The sequence below is a fragment of the Anolis sagrei genome, chromosome X, assembly GCF_037176765.1.
Source record: "Anolis sagrei isolate rAnoSag1 chromosome X, rAnoSag1.mat, whole genome shotgun sequence".
NCBI lineage: Eukaryota > Metazoa > Chordata > Lepidosauria > Squamata > Dactyloidae > Anolis > Anolis sagrei.
Genome location: NC_090034.1, coordinates 16,384,777 through 16,404,605, shown reverse-complemented (window position 1 = coordinate 16,404,605; position 19,829 = coordinate 16,384,777). Strand labels below are relative to the sequence as shown.

General features: G+C 44.3%; 1 protein-coding gene across 1 annotated transcript; it reads right to left on the bottom strand.

The window, feature by feature from the left end:
• Positions 1-61: 61 nt before the first annotated feature.
• LOC132782003 (ketimine reductase mu-crystallin) lies at positions 62-19,426 on the bottom strand. The gene is made up of 8 exons (XM_060786629.2): positions 19,152-19,426; positions 18,582-18,732; positions 16,603-16,665; positions 14,956-15,057; positions 12,735-12,918; positions 8,313-8,434; positions 5,679-5,763; positions 62-2,901 (listed from the first exon to the last, which is right to left on the bottom strand). The coding sequence occupies exons 1-8, from the start codon at positions 19,319-19,321 to the stop codon at positions 2,837-2,839; spliced, it is 942 nt and encodes a 313-aa protein (XP_060642612.2). The 5' UTR covers positions 19,322-19,426; the 3' UTR covers positions 62-2,836.
• Positions 19,427-19,829: the final 403 nt, after the last annotated feature.

Sequence of the window (19,829 nt, the reverse complement as noted above, 5' to 3'; positions counted from 1 at the left end):
CGTCCTCTAGCACCAACGTTCAGCAGAAGTTGACCAAAGAATACACTGGAAGACATAGAGATTCCTAGAAATCACATTTTAATCAAATCCATTTTTATCCAACTTCGCAAAAGTCAGATCCACCAAGGTGAAGGATAGACTGTAGTTCCACTTGCCATACAAAATGCCCCTATCTAGTAGCTTGTTGCCATTACAATTGCAGTTTCTGAAATATATCTCTCAACTGTGTATTTATTTTTAAAATGTTAATAAAATTGCTGATCTATATTACAAAATATACTTTTATCCCATCGACTTCACTGTTGTCTCGTTACTTGCAACACTAATGAGGGACAGCACAAGCCATTGCCTGAATAATGCTATTTTCCTTCTCTTGCAAACAAGGACTTCACACTCCCATTGCTAATGTTAATACAAATTTAAACATAACACCACAAAAGGAATGAGGTTTTCCATCATCAAGTTCCAATTAGGGATGGAAAAAACCTGTTCTCCATTATTTGTTTCATAGTTGATGAATGGATTTTCTGGGTTGTTGTGAATCTCCCCAAGCCCCCTCCCTGCTCATTCCTCCCATTCCTCTTCTCTTTCGGAGACAGAAAGTGAAGAAAAGATGGGAAATGTTTGGATCCCAAAAGGGTTGGCCTTGCTCAGGATGAGATGGTGGAGGAGAGAAGAAAAGTGTATCCTTTAGACTCCTACTCCTGATATAGAATCCTGGACTCCTAGAACTGGAAGAGACCTTCAAGGGCCATCCAGTCCAACCCCATGCCATACAAGAAGGCACAATTAAAGCACTCCCAATAGACATCCTCTGTGGAAAAGCCTCCAGAGAAGAAGACTCCAAAACACTCCAAGGCAGCCTATGCCACTCTCCAGGAAGTACTCCTTATCTTTTCAGTCCAATCTCTTTCTCTGCCATTTGAACCCATTGCTCCTTTGTGCTTGGTCTCTAAAGCAGCAGAAATTCAGTTTTCCCCTTCCTCCTTCTCAATGTGATACCCACTGAAACATGGAACATGATTCTCATGTTCCTTCTCTGTCTTCTCTTCTCCCAGGTAAACATTCCCCAAGAGGAAAGGAGGAAGGAAAATGAGAAGGGAGGGAGGGAGGAAGAGGAAGGAAGGGTGGAAGGGAATGGAGGTAGGGAGGGAGGAAAGACAAAAGGGAAGGGAAGAAAGAAGGAGAAAGAGAGGGAAGGAGGGAGGAAAGAGGGAAGGAAGAAAGGACGAAAGGGTGGAAGGGAAGGAGAAAGAGGGTGGCAAGGAAGGAAGGAAAGGTGTGAAAGAGGAAGGAAAAAGGGAAGGAAGGGAGGGGAAGGAAGGAAGGGAGGGTGGAAGAGAATGGAGGGAAGGAAGACAAAAGGGAAGGAAGGAAGGAGAAAGATAGGGAAGGATGGTGAAAAGAGGGAAGGAAGGAAGGACGAAAGGTGGAAGGGAAGGAGGGAAGGAGAAAGAGGGTGGCAAGGAAGGAAGGGAAGGTGCAAAAGAGGAAGGAAAAAGAGAAGGAAGAGGAAGGAAGGAAGGGTGGAAGGGAATGGAGGGAGGGAAGACAAAAGGGAAGGAAGGAAGGAAGGAAGGAAGGAAGGAAGGAAGGAAGGAAGGAAGGAAGGAAGGAAGGAGAAAGAGAGGGAAGGAGGGAGGAAAGAGGGAAGGAAAAAAAGGACAAAATGGTGAAAGGGAAGGAAGGAGGGAAGGAGAAAGAGGGAGGGAAGGGGGGGGTGCAAAAGAGGAAGGAAAAAGAAAAGGAAGGAAGGATAGGATAGTGTGAGAGAGGAAGGCCTGAGAAAAGAGCCCAAGGGGCTGCATCCAGCCCTGGACCTGGTTTCACCCATACCTGCTCTAATGACATATTATAGCATCATCCCAAAATACATTGGACATTCTCAGACCTTTTTCTCTAGACTTCGCAACACAGATTTGTATATATATGTGGGTGTGTGTGTGTGTGTGTGTCAGGAGTAACTTGAGAAACTGCGAGTAGCTTCTGGTGTGAGAGAACTGGCCATCTGCAAGTATGTTGCGCACTTTTTCTCTAGACTTCTGAGCCCAGTTTTTGTATGTGTCAGAAACTACAAGTTGCTTCTGGTGTGAAAGAATTGGCCAACTGCAAGGACATTGCCCAGGGGACACCCAGATGTTTTACCATCCTGTGGGAGGCTTCTCTCATGTGTCCACATGAGGAGCTGGAGCTGACAGATGGGAGCTCGCCCTGCTCCCCGGTTTCGAACTGCCAACCTTTCGGTCAGCAGTCTTGCCGACACAAGAATTTAACCCATTGCGCCACCGGGGTATCCTCTCAACCCAAATGAACTGAATACTGCTGAGAAAAAAGCTTTGGAATCCTTTGAATTTGAAATCGAAGCCACCAGATTAAACTTGAAAATATGTTTTTAAAAAGTTACATTGTCCAGTTATGGTTTTTTCCCCAAATAAAGACACAATGCTTTTGTATTTGTTTACCCAAGGAGACAAAAATCTATTTACATCACACTAAGTGTAAGTCAAGAGTTGGAAGCATACCCAAGGAAAACAATAGGATTCATGTCACAAAAGCTAATGCTCTTATCTATATAATTCTTTGATCCTAAAAAAATTCCTTTCTATCAAATAGTAAGAATGATAGTGCAATCATAGGCATCTCTATTTGGAAGTAAATGCCACTGAGAACAACATTGTGCTCCCAGTTAACTGTGTACAGGATGGCAACGTTCACAGTCTGTAACAAGAGGATCCTGCTAAATGGGAGGATAGGAGGGTTTTGGGGGGGGGGGGGCAACACAACTCCAAATGCTACTTTATTGCTTTGTTGTTCAGGACAGTCACAGATCTTCATTTCAGGTGGAAGCTGACCAGGAATCGAAGACCAATTTTGCCGCTACCGTATCTTCAATCGCCATGCCTGGAATAAGGCACAGAATTAATACCACAGCCATTGGTGTGACCAAGTAATATATAGACCAGTGTTTCTCAACCTTCCTAATGCCACGGCCCCTTCATACAGTTCCTCATGTTGTGGTGACCACCAACCATAATTTTTTTCGTTGCTACTTCAAAACTGCAATTTTGCTACTGTTATGAACAGTAACTTAAATATCTGATATGCAGGATGTATTTTCATTCACTGGACCAAATTTGGCACAAATACCCGATACACCCAAATTTGAATGCTGGTGGGTTTGGAGGGGGATTGATTTTGTCATTTGGGAGTTGTGGTTGTTGGGATTTATAGTTCACCTACAATCAAAGAGCATTCTGAACTCCACCAATGATGGAAGTGAACCAGTCTCGGCACACAGAACTCCCATGACCAACAGAAAATACTGGAAGGGTTTGGTGGACACTGACCTTGAGTTTTGGAGTTGTAGTTCACCTACATCCAGACAGCACCATGGACTCAAACAATGATGGCTCTAGACCAAACTTGGCATGAATACTCCATATGCCCAAATGTAAACACTAGTGGAGTTTGGGGGAAATAGACCTTGACATTTGGGAGTTGTAGTTCCTGGGATTTCTAGTTCACCTACAATCAAAGAGGATTCTGAACCCCACCAACGATAGAATTGGGCCAAACTTCTCACACAGAACCCCCATGACCAACAGAAAATACTGTGTTTTCTGGTGGTCTTTGGCGACCTCTCTGACACCCCCTTGTGACACTCCCCCCACCCCCAGAGTCCCGACCTCCAGGTTGAGAAACGCTGATATAGACCGTTCCCGAGTTTTAATAGTCTTTATATTCTGCCCTTCTCACACCGAAGGGGACTCAGAGCAGATCACAGAACACATATAAGGCAAACATTAATTCCAGTTATACAATGACAAGACAGACAACATAGATAGAGGTATATATAGGCTTTCCCATCTTTCGGCATCTTGGAGGCTGTGCTTGGTTCTAGCCACAGAGTGGTGTTGTTGCTCCATCTTCCCTGCTGAAAAGCTCTTTTGTTCGTAAACTTTCTCCTTTTTCATGGAATCTCCATGCCTAAATGCCTTCCTGCTTTTATTTGCTCACATTTTTTGTTTTCAATCTGCTAGGAGGGCGGGGAGCTGGGCTGAAGGTCAGGAGCTCGCTCTGACCCGGGCTTTGAACTGACCCGGGCTTTGAACTTTGAACTTGAATTGGCAAGATTTACTGGTGGAGCCCCCCTCCCCCCCCCCCCCCCGGTGGCACAATGGGTTAAACCCTTGTGCCAGCAGGACTGCGACTGACAGGTCAGTGGTTCAAATCCAGGGAGAGCAGGTCCCTGGCTTGCCTGCTTGTTCCCAATGCAGTTTTCTGGGAGTTTTATTCCGAAACAGTTTTCTAGTTTTTGGGTGCTGATGGCTAGATCCTCCCACTAAAAAGATCTCTCACTTGATTATCTATTATCTATACTAGGCATGGGCAAACTTGGGCCCTCTGGGTGTTTTGGACTTCAACTCCCACAATTCCTAACAGCCTCAGGCCCCTTCCTTTCCCTCCTCAGCCGCTTAAGTGGGGGTATTGACCCAGCATAATGGGAGTTGAGCATCAAAGAGCATTGTGAACCCCACCAACAATAGATCTGGACAACACTTGACACACATAACCACCATGACCAACTTTAGGAATTGGTAGAGTTCGAGGGTATTGACCCAGCATGATGGGAGTTGTAGTTCACCCACAATCAAGGAGCATTGTGAACCCCAGCAACAATGGATCTGGAGCACACTTGACACACATAACCACCATGACCAACTTTAGAAATTGGTAGATTTCAAGGGTATTGACCCAGCATGATGAGAGTTGCAGTTCACCCACAATCAAGGGGCATTGTGAACCCCACTAACAATGGATCTGGACCACACTTGGTACACATACCCACTGTGACCAACTTTAGGAACTGGCAGAATTCAGGGGTATTGGTATGATAAGACTTGTAGTTCACCCACGATCAAGGAGCATTGTGAACCCTACCAACAAGGGATCTGGAGCACACTTGACACACATAACCACCATAACCAACTTTAGGAATTGGTAGATTTCGAGGGTATTAACCCAGCATGATGGGAGTTGTAGTTCACCCACAATTAAAGAGCATTGTGAACCCCACCAACAATGGATCAGGACAACACTTGGCACACATACCCATCTTGACCAACTTTAGGAACTGGCAGAATTTGGGGTATTGACCCAGCACAATGGGAGTTGTAGTTTACTCACATTCTTCTGCATTTTCTAATGGGCCATTCTTAAAATCCACAACTCAACAATGAATACTGTTTATGTTTCTCCCTAACCCGGACATCACCGGATACCTAAGCTAGTCTACCCACCTTTTCCCTAAAAGAGTTTGAGCTCTTTTAGAGAAAGCAATGAAGGGGAAATGAAATGTGTAACAACCATGTGGCATCTGAGCATTTTGTTTAAACACTGATGGCTCAGTTGGAGGACTAATCAAGTCAGGAAAACAATGAAGATCAGAGTTAAAGCAGCATCGAAAGACAGGCAGACAATGCATTCATTCATCTCGGCTTCCCCGCTGGTGCTAATTATGATTTTGAGAAGGAAAGACAAGACAACTATTTTTATGATATGGAAAGGAAAGAGCTCTCGCAGGGATGAAGACAATCGCTCAGGTTCCTACTGAAGGGGATAAATGAGCACGCATTGTCTTGGGCTGCCATTCACACGCCAAAGGGGGTTATTCTTACCCAGGGACTTGAACACGGTGGTTTTCTCACGCAGAGCAGGCTTTGTTTCCAACAAGACCTCACCCAACTCTGCAGTAATCTCAGCCTGTAAGACAAAGACAAGGCACTGTCATCGATTGCTCTCCTCAATTTCCACGATTCCAGCAGAAGCCTATCGACTGGGGGGCAAAATAAGGCATTGGTCGCATCCTCCAAATAAGAATTCATCCTCACTAACAAAATTTTTTTTCAGACCCTAAATGCAGTTGAACATTTAGAAGTAAGACTAAGTACCCAAAAAAGGAAATGGGTCTTTCTCAGCCTTCCTAATGCTGCAACCCCTTAATACAGTTCCTCATGTTGTGGTGACCCCCCCCCCCCCCAACCATAACATTATATTTGTTGCTACTTCATAACTGTAATTTTGCTACTGTTATGCATCGTAATGTCAATAGCTGATATGCAGGGTGTATTTTCATCCACTGGACCAAATTTGGCACAAATGCCCATATGCCCAAATTAGAATACTGGTTTGATTTTGTCATAAGGATTAAAACAGTAAAATATGATTGCACAAAGCATATCCCGGACCAATTAAAATGACCAAACTGCAGAAGGTGTCAAATATCTATATAAATAAAAATGTAATGTTAGTTTGTGGGATTAACATAACTCAAAAAGCACTGGACAAATTGATACCAAATTTGGACACAAGACACCTAACAATCCAATGTATGTCCTTCACACACACACACAAAAATGATTTTGTCATTTGGGAGTTGTAGTTGCTGGGATTCTTAGTTCATCTACAATCAAAGAGCATTCTGAACCCCACCAACAATGGAATTGAACCAAACTTGGCACACAGTTCTCCCATGACCAACAGAAAATAATGGAAGGGTTTGGTGGGCAGTGTCCTTTGGTTTTGGAGTTGTAGTTCACCTACATCCAGAGATCACTGTGGACTCAAACAATGATGGATCTGGACTAAAGGGAAGGAAGGAAGGAAAGATAGAGCAGACCCTCCTCTGTAGACTGCAGTGAACGTGATGGTATATATAGGGAGATGCGGTTAGCCAAATAGACTGGACCTGAACCGTTTAGGACAGTGGTTCTTAACCTGTGGGTCCCCAGATGCTTCGGCCTTCAACTCCTAAGAGCTGGTAAACTGGCTGGGATTTCTGGGAGATGTAGGCCAAAACACCTGGAGACCCACAGACTGAGAACCACTGGTTTAGGGCTTTATAAATAATGACCAGCACTTTGTATTTAGCTCAGAAGCAGACCAGCAGCTAGTGGAGCCGCCGCAACATGGGAGTGGGATGTGACCAAGGTGTGGACTTCCATGGCCAAGTCAGGTGTCTCAAGTTACAGGCGGAGCTGGTGCACAAGTTTTAACCGTGTAAAGGCGTTCCTGGTGTCGCAGCTCAGGATAGATTCACCTTGCTCAGAACACCACACCACACCAAAGCTGAAGGTTTTGTATTTTATTGAAGAAAAACAAAGTCTTTAATATAAAAGTAGAGTTTCAAAAGTTCAATGGCAAAAGCAGAGTGCAAAGGCAAACTTTCCAAAGTTCAATGGCAAACAACATGAAGCATGATCCAAAGGCATTGATCAAACAAGAATCCATGGCAGCATGACAGAGTCTCAAGGAGCCCAGAACAAGACAAAGTCCCAATAAGCCAAGAGCATTGCCAAAAGCCAGGCAATCCAGAGAAGTTACCAGAAGTGTTTGCAGAAGTTACACTAACAAAGAGTTGACTTCAAACAGCTCGTTTAATATACTTTCCCAGCACGAATGCATTCCTTTGACCTCTAACCTCTCTCTTGTTAGCAAACCTCGCACTGTGACGAACCCTGAATTGCAAGCGATTCTCCCTATCTAAATCTGCAGAGCCTTCAAGGTCGGATAGCTCATTAGCCTGTGAATTGGCCACCTCAGAATCGTTAGGCTGAAAGCTTGCCTCCTCCACCTGCACCTGGGAAGTTTCACTAAAATCAGAAACATCTTCCAAAACATCCCTTGCCATGGGAAACTGAAACTCCTTGTCTTCAGTATCAACAGCATCTGTATCAACAACAGGAACATGTTCAGGAATCTGAAACCCATCATCTTCCCTGAGCCCATCATCTTCTTCCTGAGGCTCCAGCTGAGCCACAACACCTGGCCACTGCTGACACCTGGAGGTCCAGGTTCAGCGATAAGTCCAGGACAACCAACCAGCCTCCTAAACCCTCGCACACATCATCCCTAGCAGACTGCCTCTCACTTTGGTCTACAAGTTTAGGCAGATAGGATTGGAGCAATACCCATTAGGCTTGTTGGGTGTCCCTTGTTGGGCTACAAAGTATCCCTCATTATAAGGGACAGCCCCATCCAAAGATTGGGACACCTCTTCTTGTCAACAAATGGAACAAAATGCACCAAATCTTATATTTTGGAATGTGGACATTTATTGCAGATAGACATACTTGGCAATGTCAACTGAAATACACACTTTTCTTTGGTACAGATGTTTTCATAGCTAATTGTCAACACTGCACGTCATGAATGGCGATTGCCCTTTATTGGTTCAAAAACCTGGCAACGTTAGGACCCTTCAGCAATGATTTGTTCCAAAAGACATTACTAGACAAACTCCAATTCCTTACCTCTGATAAAATAACGTCTCCCGATTCACGCAGGGCGGCCTCCCTTGAATCCACGTACAATATAGCATTCTTCATGATATCATCGTCCAGTTCCCGCCAGTCTGGCCTGCTGGCACCTACGGCTGAAAAACAATGCCAAGCAAAGTAATAAGTACAGAATGGAGAGCTTTCCGCTATCAAGAGCATTACTATTACTCCAATTTTAAAATATTTTTCAATGTTTATATAATCTAGTTCAAAGCAGATAATCTAGATTTTATATGGCCGTATAGAAGGGGCCTTGATTATATGTCAGTGTAGGCTCATATAATCCATTTCAAAGCAGATAATCTGGATTTTATATGGCTGTGGAGAAGGGGCCTGGATTATATGGCAGTGTAGACTCATATAATCCAGTTGAAAACAGATAATCTGGATGATAAAGTAAAGGTAAATATTTCCCCTGACATTAAGTCTAGTCGGAGCCCCCAGTGGGGCAGTGGGTTAAACTGCTGAGCTGCTGAACTAGATGATTGAAAGGTCGCTAGTTCGAATCCAGAGAGAGGGGTGAGCTCCCGCTGTTAGCCCCAGCTTCTGCTAACCTAGCAATTCGAAAACATGCAAATGTGAGTAGATTAATAGGTACTGCTCCAGTGGGAAGGTAACGGCGCTCCATGCAGTCATGCCAGCCTTGGAGGTGTCTATGGACATCATCTCTTCGGCTTAGAAATGGAGATGAGCACCACCCTCCAGAGTCGGACATGACTAGACTTAATGTCAAGGAGAAACCTTTACCTTTACTTAAGTCTAGTCATGTTCAACTCTGGGAAATGGTGCACATCTCCATTTCTAAGCCAAAGAGCCAGCATTGCCCATAGACGCCTCCAAGGTCACGTGGCCAACATGACGTGCTGTTACCTTCTTGCAGAAGCGGTACTTATTGATCTACTCATACTCACATTTACAAGTTTTCGAACTGCTAGGTTGATAGAAGCTGGGGCTAACAGTGGGAGCTCACCCCACAACCCGGATTCAAACCACCAACCTTTCAGTCAGCAAGTTCAGCAACTTGGTGGTTTAACCCGCTGCACCAACAGAGGGTCGTAATATGGCACTGTAAATCAAGCTTCAGATTTTTGCTTGGCCTTGCTAATAGAGAAGCATGGGATTGTTTATTGTTTATGCTCTGGTTTTATTTTGTTGTAATATGTTGTCCGGGCTAGGCCCCATGTAAGCCGCTCCAAGTCCCCATCAGGGAGATGGTGGTGGGGTATAAATAAAGTTTATTACATCATCATTATTATTATTATTATCATACTCCTCTGTTGCGTCAGCTCCACTGGCTGCCAATTTGCTACCGAGCACAATTCAAACTGCTGACTTTAGCCTATAAAGCCCTAAACGATTCCAGCCCAGCTTACCTATCTGAACTTATCTCCTCCTATGAACCATCTAGGACAGTGGTTCTCAACCTGTGGGTCCCCAGGTGTTTTGGCCTACAACTCCCAGAAATCCCTGCCAGTTTACCAGTTGTTAGGATTTCTGGGAGTTAAAGGCCAAAACATCTGAGGACCCACAGGCTGAGAACCACTGATCTAGGAGCTTAAGATCGTCCGGGGAGGCCCTGCTCTCAATCCCATCTGCCTTGCACATGCGATTGGCAGAGACGAAGGACAGGGCCTTCTCAGTGGTGGCCCCCCAGCTATGGAACTTCCTCCCTCCTGACTTTCTGAAAAAAAGTAATGACCTGGGTCTTTGAGTAAGCTTTTGGGAATGCAGCGGAATAGATAACACGGAACTATGAATGATGAACATGGATGGCCAGACAATGTTATTGGATAACGTTTTAACCAGGATGATTATATGCTTTAATGGTTTTTATATATGTTTTACATTGTAATGTTGATTTTTAATGGCACTTTTATGAATGCCTGAAATCAAATTGTGCCAATCTGTAACCCGACTTGAGTCATCGTAATAATAATAATAATAATAATAATAATAATCTTTATTTATACCCCGCTACCATCTCCCAAGGGACTCGGTGCAGCTTACATGAGGTCGAGCCCACAATACATCAATAAAAGCAATAACAACCACAATACGAAGCAAAATACAACTACTAATACAAAGCAACTAAAATAAATCTCATACACAAATAGCATAAACATTGAACAATAGCACAAAACACATTTAAAACTATGGCTGGGTCACATGCAAATGTGAGTAGATCAATAAGTACCGCTTCTGCGAGAAGGTAATGGCACTCTGTGCAGTCATGCTGGCCACGTGACCTTGGATGCGTCTATGGACAATGCTGGCTCTTTGGCTTAGAAATGGAGATGTGCACCATCCCCCAGAGTTGAACATGACCAGATTTAAGTAAAGGTAAAGGTTTTCCCTTGACATTAAGTCTAGTCGTGTCCAATTCTGGAGGGTGGTGCTCATCTCAATTTCTAAGCCAAAGAGATGACGTACATAGACGCCTCCAAGGCTGGCATGACTGCATGGAGCACTGTATGGCTGAGAAAGGCAGGCTATAAATATTGCAAATAAATAAATAAATACATTTCTCTTTAAAATCTATTCAAATGACATTAGGCTCACTGGAGAAGAAGTGGGAGGGAGAAAACCAAGGAGGCAGCCTTTTGTGCCTGCTTCATGGCAGTGAATGAGGACACGAATCGTCCCTTGATGCTCCGGGCCACACTTCATCACAAGAGGAGACTCAATGGAGACAAAGCACTGATTAAGGACAAGGAAGGAATGGCGGAGAGAACAGCAGGCAGGGCTGGTGAAATGCGGGTATGGCATCCCTGCAGTTGGCCCACTTCCACAAATCCCTGTCCACTTGGTAGACAAAACAGAAAGGAAAGAGAACAGGGCTATCCAAAGAAAAGAGTGGACAAGATGCAAGGGAGGAAGCAGCAGGGGGTTTCTATTCCATCCACACACGCGCACACACCCCAAATGCTCACCAGACATAGATCAGACTGCAGCCTTCATGCTCTATTTACTCTTAGCCTAGACTCAGCCTCTGTCACAATGACTATGTGGCTGCCCTCTGTTTGTTAGGAAACAGACCTCCCTTTGAAGGTTGAAGGACTACCCAGCTGAAGCCCGGTTTAAATGCGGTCACCCATAAGCTGAACGAGAGAGGAGTATCTCATCCTGCCACTGAGTGAGTCTTGTGTCCAAAATGCTTGGGACCGGAATCTCACAGCCGTGGAGAGATGCTCCTGGTTATGGCCATCCTGTACAAAAATATAACTTTTCCAAGCTTTGCACACAGAATCCTGGAGTTGGAATAGACTCTGAGGGCTGTCCAGTCCAATTCTGCCAGGTAGAAAGACACAATCAAAGCACTCCCGACAGATGGCCATCCAGCCTCTGCTTGAAAACCTCCAGAGAAGGAGACTAATTTAGGCCCCTTCCACATATAATCCAGATTATCTAATTTGAACTGGATTATATGAGTCTACACTGCTATATAATCTAATTCAAAGCAGATAATCTGAATTGTATATGGCAGTGTAGAAGTGGTCCCCAGATTCTAAGGCAGTGAGTTCCACTGTTAAACAGCTCATACCATCATGAAGTTCTAATGTTTAGGTGGAATATTTTTCCTGCAATTTGAATCCATTGCTCCATGGTATCCTAGGCCCCTTCTACACTGCCATATAAAATCAGGATTATCTGCTTTGAACTGGATGACATGGCAGTATAGACTCATATAATCCAGTTCAAAGCAGACAATCAACATCCGTTTCTACATTGCCATATAAAATCCAGATTATCTGCTTTGAACTGGATGACATGGAAGTATAGACTCATATAATCCAGTTCAAAGCAGACAATCAACGGCCGCTTCTATGTTGCCATATAAAATCCAGATTATCTACTTTGAACTGTCATACATGGCAACGTAGACTCATATAGTCCAGTTCAAAGCAAATCATGTGGATTTCATATGACACTGTAGCAGGGCTGCAGATTGTGTGCTTTGAACTGGATTGTATGAGTCTACACTGCCATATAATCCAGTTCAAAGCAGAGAATCTTGCAATGCAGATCCAGCCTCAGAGAGTTGATCCTCATGTGTAGTTGAGATCCCTCCACTCTTCAGCCGGATCTACACTGCCCAATATCACAGGATCTGATTCCAGATTATCAGGCAATGTAGACACATATAATCCAGTTTAAAGAAGATAATTTGGAATCGGATCCCAGGATATAGGGCAGTGTAGATCCAGCCTTTATTTGAGTTTTCCTTCCTTCCTTCCTTCCTTCCTTCCTTCCTTCCTTCCTTCCTTTCTGTCTCTTCAATTCAGGTACATAAACATAAATTCTAACAGCAAAAGCAAACAGGATTTATGTTCATGCCATGCTCACTAGCAAAGTTTATTAACCACCTAGGAGAGTCAACAACAGCATATACTTTACCATTGATGTGGGCCCCAGGTTTCACCCACTCTCCGTGCAAAATGGGCTTTGTTGCCATTGTGACCGTAACAATCACATCGGCTCCGCTTGCAGCCTCCTGAGCGGAAGAGCAGACCCGCACGGGCCCATCAACAGAGTTAGCAAACTTCTGGGCTCTCTCTTCAGTGCGGTTCCAGATCCTCACCTATAATGAAATTGAGCAGAAAGGCCTTAATTGCTTAGTTGTTATCAGTGTGTTAAAATCTTTGCATCCAGGGGGACATCCTGTATGACAGGAATCAGACAAGTTCTAGCAGGGCAGCAAATCATGAAATGCATGAGCTCATCACAACAGCAAGAAAAACAGGCACCTCAACAAACCAGTTCTAGCAACAGGTCTTTTGCAAAGCTAATGGGTTTCAATTATCAGCCCAAGGCCAAGCACCCCATATTACTTTACAAAGCAACAGGGACAGTTAGCAACAATATAGTGTTTTAATTAAGGCTGAATATACACTGTCCGGGATCTGATCCCAGATTATCTGCTTATCCCAATTTATCCAGCAGTGTAAACTCATATAATCCAGTTCAAAGCCAATAATCTGGGATCTGATCCTGGGATACAAGGCACTATAGATCCAGCCTAAGGCCCCTTCTGCTGGCTCTTCCACACAGCCATGTAATCTAGAATATCAAGGCAGAGAATCCACAGTATCTGCTTTGAACTGGGTTATCTGAGTCCACATTGCCACATAATCTGGTTCAATGTGGATTTTATAGAGCTGTGTGGAATGGTCCTACGTTGCCAGATAAAAATCCAGATTCTGGAGTCTCTAACTACAGAATTCGGCTCAGATAAGGCCACCAGGCTGTTATTGAAACAGAAACAGATTTTAATTAATTAATGTGATTTAATATTTTAAATGTATGTATTTATTAGATTTTATTATGTATTTTATTATATGTACATTGGAGGCATTGAATTGTTGCCGGCTGAAATCCACCCTGAGTCCCTCCTCCCAGGGTTGGGGAGGGTGGGGTACAAATATCTGAAATAACTGGAATTATATGGCATTATATGGCATTGGACCCCCAGGTGGCACCGCAGGTTAAACAGCTGAGCTGCTGAACTTGTTGACCGAAAGATTTGTGATTCAAATCCGGGGAGCAGTGAGCTCCTGCTACTAGGCCCAGCTTCTGCCAACCTAGCACTTCAAAAACATGCAAATGTGAGTAGATCAATAGGTACTGCTCCAGCAGGAAGATAACAGCACTCCATGCAGTCATGCCGGCCACATGACCTTGGAGGTGTCTATGGATAATGCCGGCTCTTTGGCTTAGAAACTGAGATAAGCACCACCCCCCGAGAGCCAGACTCGATGAGCTTTAATGTCAAGGGGAAACCCTTACCTATATGGCAGTGTAGACTCAGATAATCTAGTTCAAAGCAGATAATGTGGATTATCCGATTTTATATACTGGATTATATTGCAGTGTATTGGATACAACTAGACTTAATGTCAAGGGGAAGCCTTTACCTATATGGCAATGTAGGCTCAGGTAATTCAGTGTAAAGCAGATAATGTGGATTATCTGATTTGATATTCAGGATTATATGGCAGTGTAGAAGGGATCTAAACATCACTTTGGAAAAGAGCCTTCCACTGCAAAGGCATACACTAATATAAATATGGTCTCCCTTCCTTAGCTCACCAAGATCTCAAGACTGGATCTACACTGCCATATAAAATCCAGATCATCTGCTTTGAACTGGATTATATGGCAGGGTAGACTCAGATAATCCAGTTCAAAGCAGATAATCCACATTATCTGCTTTGATAATCTGAATTATATGGTAGTGCAGATCCAGCCATTGTGAGCTCTTTGTGTGAGCTCATTGTGAGCTCTAATGTTATGATTCCACTTTATCTGCCATGACAATATTCTGTAGACCCTGGGATTGCCAGTTAAGGAGTATTGAAATCACTTCCCCAAATGACAAGCCACAGGAAGTGGCCAGTTAAACCACAATGCAATTATTGTGTAGTACTCTATGTATATTATATTGTATCCCTTTGACATCCTTTTGACAAGGCTGGCTGTTGTGTTGTTGTTGTTCTCATCCTTGTAAACAGAAACTCACACTGATGGCACTAGGTAAACAATGACAGTGAAGATAACAATAACAGCAATTAACCAAATGCAGTTCCTTAACCAAATACTGTTTAACTGAGGTTCTTACCTCCTTAAAGGAAAATAATTCAGTGAAAATGTCATAGTGGCTGTAGGCCTGGACTCCAGCGCCCAGGATGCACAATACTTCAGAATTCGCTGGCATTAGGAGCTGAAAACATATCCAGCAGGGGGGAAAAAGGAGTTTGGTCAGTGGCTTCTTCTAATGAAGAATATTGAATACACATTGCATCATTGGACTTCACAACAAACATTTAGGATATACTCATTGAATTGATGAGATTCATTTATGGGTTAGTTGTGCAAACATGGGCCCCTTCTACACTGTCATATAATCCAGATTATCAAAGCAGAAAACCCACATGGACTATATGAGTCTACACTGCCATATAATCCAGTTTGAAGAAAAATAATCTGGATTTCATATGGCAATGTAGAAGGGAACATGTATACTTGTTACTCTCTCTATATCTGTATTAGTTTGATTGCTGTTTGGTGTTGTCTAAAATATGTTTAATAATAATAATAATAATTGCAAAAACTCTGGCACAAGCCAGTCAAGGGGAACCCAGTGTTGATCGGCACACTGGGTGCAGTGCCTCAAGACCTTGGCCTGCACTTAAACACAATCGACGCTGACAAAATTACCATCTGCTAGCTGCAAAAGGCCACCTTACTGGGATCTGCACGCATTGTTCGCCGATACATCACACAGTCCTAGACACTAATATAACAGCCAGCAGAGTGATCTTGTCTGCTGTGGACTCATCTTGTTGTGTTTCAAATAACAATAATAATAATAATAATAATAATAATAATAATAATTCGTGTTTGATAGGTGAAAAAAAACATTTATGCTGCTTTCATTTCAATTTGTGCTAAGTGAAGCAAGATAAGCACAGGCCCCTTCTACATTGCCAAATAATCCAGATTATCAAAGCAGATAATCCACACGATCTGCTTTGAACTGGATTATATGAGTCCCAGATTATCTGGAGTGTAGACTAATATAATCCAGTTCAAAGCAGATAATCTGGATGTGATATTGCAGTGCAGAATGGGCCTAAGGATAGATCTACACTGTCCTATATCTCAGGATCAGATCCCAGATTATCTATGTTTTTGTCCCAGATTATCTGGATTGTAGACTCATATAATCATATAATCCAGTCCAAATCAGATAATCTGGGGTCAGATCCTAGGATATAGGGCAGTGTAGATCCAGCCTTTGTGACTCTTTTCAATGCATTCATAAAAGGAGTCACGGTAGCACAATGGATTAAACCGGTGGTTCTCAACCTATGGGTTCCCAGGTGTTTTGGCCTACAATTCCCAGAAATCCCAGCCAGTTTATCAGCTGTTAGGATTTTTGGGAGTTGAAGGTCAAAACACCTGGAGACCCAAAGGTCAAGAACCACTGGGTTAAACTCTTGTGCTGGCTGAACTGCTGACCTTAAAAGTCAGCGGTTCGAATCCGTGAGATGGGGTGAGCTCCTGTCTGTCAGCTCCAGCTTCCCATGCAGGGACATGAGAGAAGCCTCCCACAAGATACACACATACTGGTATCCCCTGGGCAAAGTCCTTTCAGACAGCCAATTCTCTCACACCAGAAGCGACTTGCAGTTTCTCAAGTCGCTTCTGACATGGAAAATAGAGCTTGGTTGGCATCATTAGCCTGCTTCACAAAAGCACTCACCTTGGTGGCAATGGCAGAAACAGCAGCCGTCCGCTTGGCTGTGATGACGCTGCCGTCCATGACCTTCAAAAGCAAATGGGCATGAAAAGAACATGATAAGATGCAAGGAAATTGCAAACTTCTTTCCTGCTGAGAACCAGACCTCAGCATTTTCTCAGCATTTATTTATGTATGTATGTATTTATTTATTTGTTTATTTATTTATTTATTTACTGTATTTGTATACTGCCTTTCTCAGCCCGCAGACGACTCTAGGTGGTTTACAGGGCAAAATTCAATGCTCCCAATACCATAAATACACTCAGTAAAACATGAATCTATAGTGTCTTCTTAAAAACATTGTCCAATCCATCATCCAGTTGTTCCATTTCCTACGTCAGTTACTCTGCATTTGCAAATGCTTGTTCAAAACGCCATGTCCTGACTTTTTTTCCGGAATGTTAAAAAGGAGGGGACCGATCTGATATCGCTATGAAGGGCGTTCCATAACTGTGTGGCCACCACCAAGAAGGCCCTGTCTCTCATCCCCGCCAATCTCTTGTTCCCATTTGGTAGAATCATAACTTGGAAAAGACCTGGAAGGCCATCCAGTCCAACCCCCTGCCAAGAAGCAGAAAATTGCATTCAAAACACTCCCGACAGATGGCCATCCAACTTCTGCTTAAAAGCTTCCAAAGAAGGAACCTCCACCACACTCTGGGGCAGAGAGTTCCACTGCTGAACAGCTCTCACAGTCAGGAAGTTCTTCCTAATGTTCAGATGGAATCTACTTTCTTGTAGTTTGAAGCCATTGTTCCATGTCCTAGTCTCCAGGGCAGCAGAAAACAAGCTTGCTCCCTCCTCCCTATGCCTTCCCATCACATATTTATACATGACGATCATGTTTCCTCTCAGTCTTCTCTTCTGCGGGCTAAACATGCCCAGCTCTTTAAGCCACTCCTCATAGGGCTTGTTCTCCAGACCCTTGAGGGTACATGAAACTATGGGTGCCAGCTCTGCAGGTATGAGGTAGAACTGTAGTCATTGTAAGCAGCAGAACAGCTTGACACATTTTCTTCGACGAATCCTGAACAAAAATTTAACAGTAACCAAAAGTCCCAGGCTCAGCTTGCTCCCCGGGCATTGCTTCATGCATCTTCTTTTACAGTTGACACACACACATTCACTGATTCCTTGCATGCTCCAACACCAAGAAGCAGGAAAATTGCATTCAATGCACTCCCAACAGATGGCCAACAGAAGGCTCTGTCTCTTGTCCCTGCCAATCTCTCGTCCCCATTTGGTGAATCATAGAATCATAGAGTTAGGAGAGACCTTGTGGGCCATCTAGTCCAACCCCCTGCCAAGAAGCAGAAAAATCGCCTTCAAAGCACTCCCAATAGAGGGCCATCCAGCTTCTGCTTAAAAGCTTCCAAAGAAGGAGCCTCCACCACAGCCCAGGGCAGAGAGTTCCACTGCTGAACAGCTCTCGCAGTTAGGAATCATAGAATCATAGAATCAAAGAGTTGGAAGAGACCTCATGGGCCATCCAGTCCAACCCCCTGCCAAGAAGCAGGAATATTGCATTCAAATCACCCCTGACAGATGGCCATCCAGCCTCTGCTTAAAAGCTTCCAAAGAAGGAGCCTCCACCACACTCCGGGGCAGAGAGTTCCACTGCTGAACGGCTCTCACAGTCAGGAAGTTCTTCCTAATGTTCAGATGGAATCTCCTCTCTTTATTTATATATCGCTGTATCCTGAGGGGGACTCAAGGCGGTTTCCAAGTAACATCACCAAAACATATAGACTAAACAACATGACATAACATTAACAAAACAGCATAAGCATAAAATTATCACAATAACACACATATATATATTAAAAATAATCCTGCCTGTCAAAGCTATTGAATGGCCAGGCTGAGGCTAGTGCAAACTCATAATATGTGCCTATTTTAATTGGAAAGCATGTATAAAAGGGATTTATTTGGGGACTTACAGCTCGGAGGGAGCCATTGCTGGGATCAAACAGGAGGACGGTAGCTTGATGGGAAGGCACCGTGGGGTCCTTGGAGTTCTCGTAAAAGGTCACCAGCTTGGTTGTCAGGGCATCTTCATTGGCGCTGTAAGCAGGCATGACCCCTAAAAAGCTGGAGAGTGGGAAAGAGAAGCAGAATGACAACAATCCTTCCAAGTAGAATGAAAACCCAGCAAGCATAGAAGTTAATCAGCAACTCCTCCTAATGTCAACACTCTTTGGCACAGGTATGGGCAAAGTTGGGGCTTCCAGGTGTTTTGGACTCCAACTCCCACCATTCCTAACAGCCTCAGGCCCCTTCCTTTTCCCCCTCAGCCGCTTAAGCGGCTGAGGGGGAAAAGGAAGGGGCCTGAGGCTGTTAGGAATGATGGGAGTTGCAGTCCAAAACACCTGGAAGCCCCAACTTTGCCCATACCTGATCTGGATTAGGTGGAAGAAAGCAAGCTTCCTCTTCTATTTGCAGCAAAGCAACATCCCTGGAAGGGCAACCCATACACACACATACACCCCACACCCTTTCCCGCTCCTAACCCGCTATAGTTGCGTATTGGCACCACGGTGCGGACAGGTTGGACCACTCCTCCGGCGCTTCCCTTGGAGAAGTCTGCCAGGGCGGCTTCCAGCGGGGCGAGGAGGAGGCTGGCGCGGGGCAGGGAGGCTTCCACCTCCGCGGCGCCCAGGAAGGATGGGGCCCCGCTCATGGCCAAGGCTCCGGAGAAGGATGAACGAAGGAAGGAAGGAAGGAAGGTAAAGGGTCCCCCGCCGCCCCCTCTCCCAGAGCGAGAGCTCTGCCCTGGGAAGGCGGCGCTCTGATTGGCCGAGGAGGCGGCCCACCTGGCAGGGATGGAGGAAGAGGCAGAGTCCGGCGCCACCTAGCGGGCGCGCTGCTTCTTTTTTTTGTCTCCGCCGCTGGTCAAGTCCATGCTAGACTTGAAGAGACCCCAGGGCTTGCCAATCCAACCCTCTTCTGCTAGTCACAATCCAAGTTGTTGTTGTTGTTGTTTATTCGTTCAGTCAACGACTTAAATAATCTTCTATATACATAAAAATGTAATCTCAGTTCTTGTGGGTTTTTTCGGGCTATATGGCCATGTTCTAGAGGCATTTCTCCTGACGTTTCGCCTGCATCTATGGCAAGCATCCTCAGAGGTGAGGTCTGCTGGAGCTGGGAAAAAAGGGGTTTATATATCTGTGGAATGACCAGGGTGA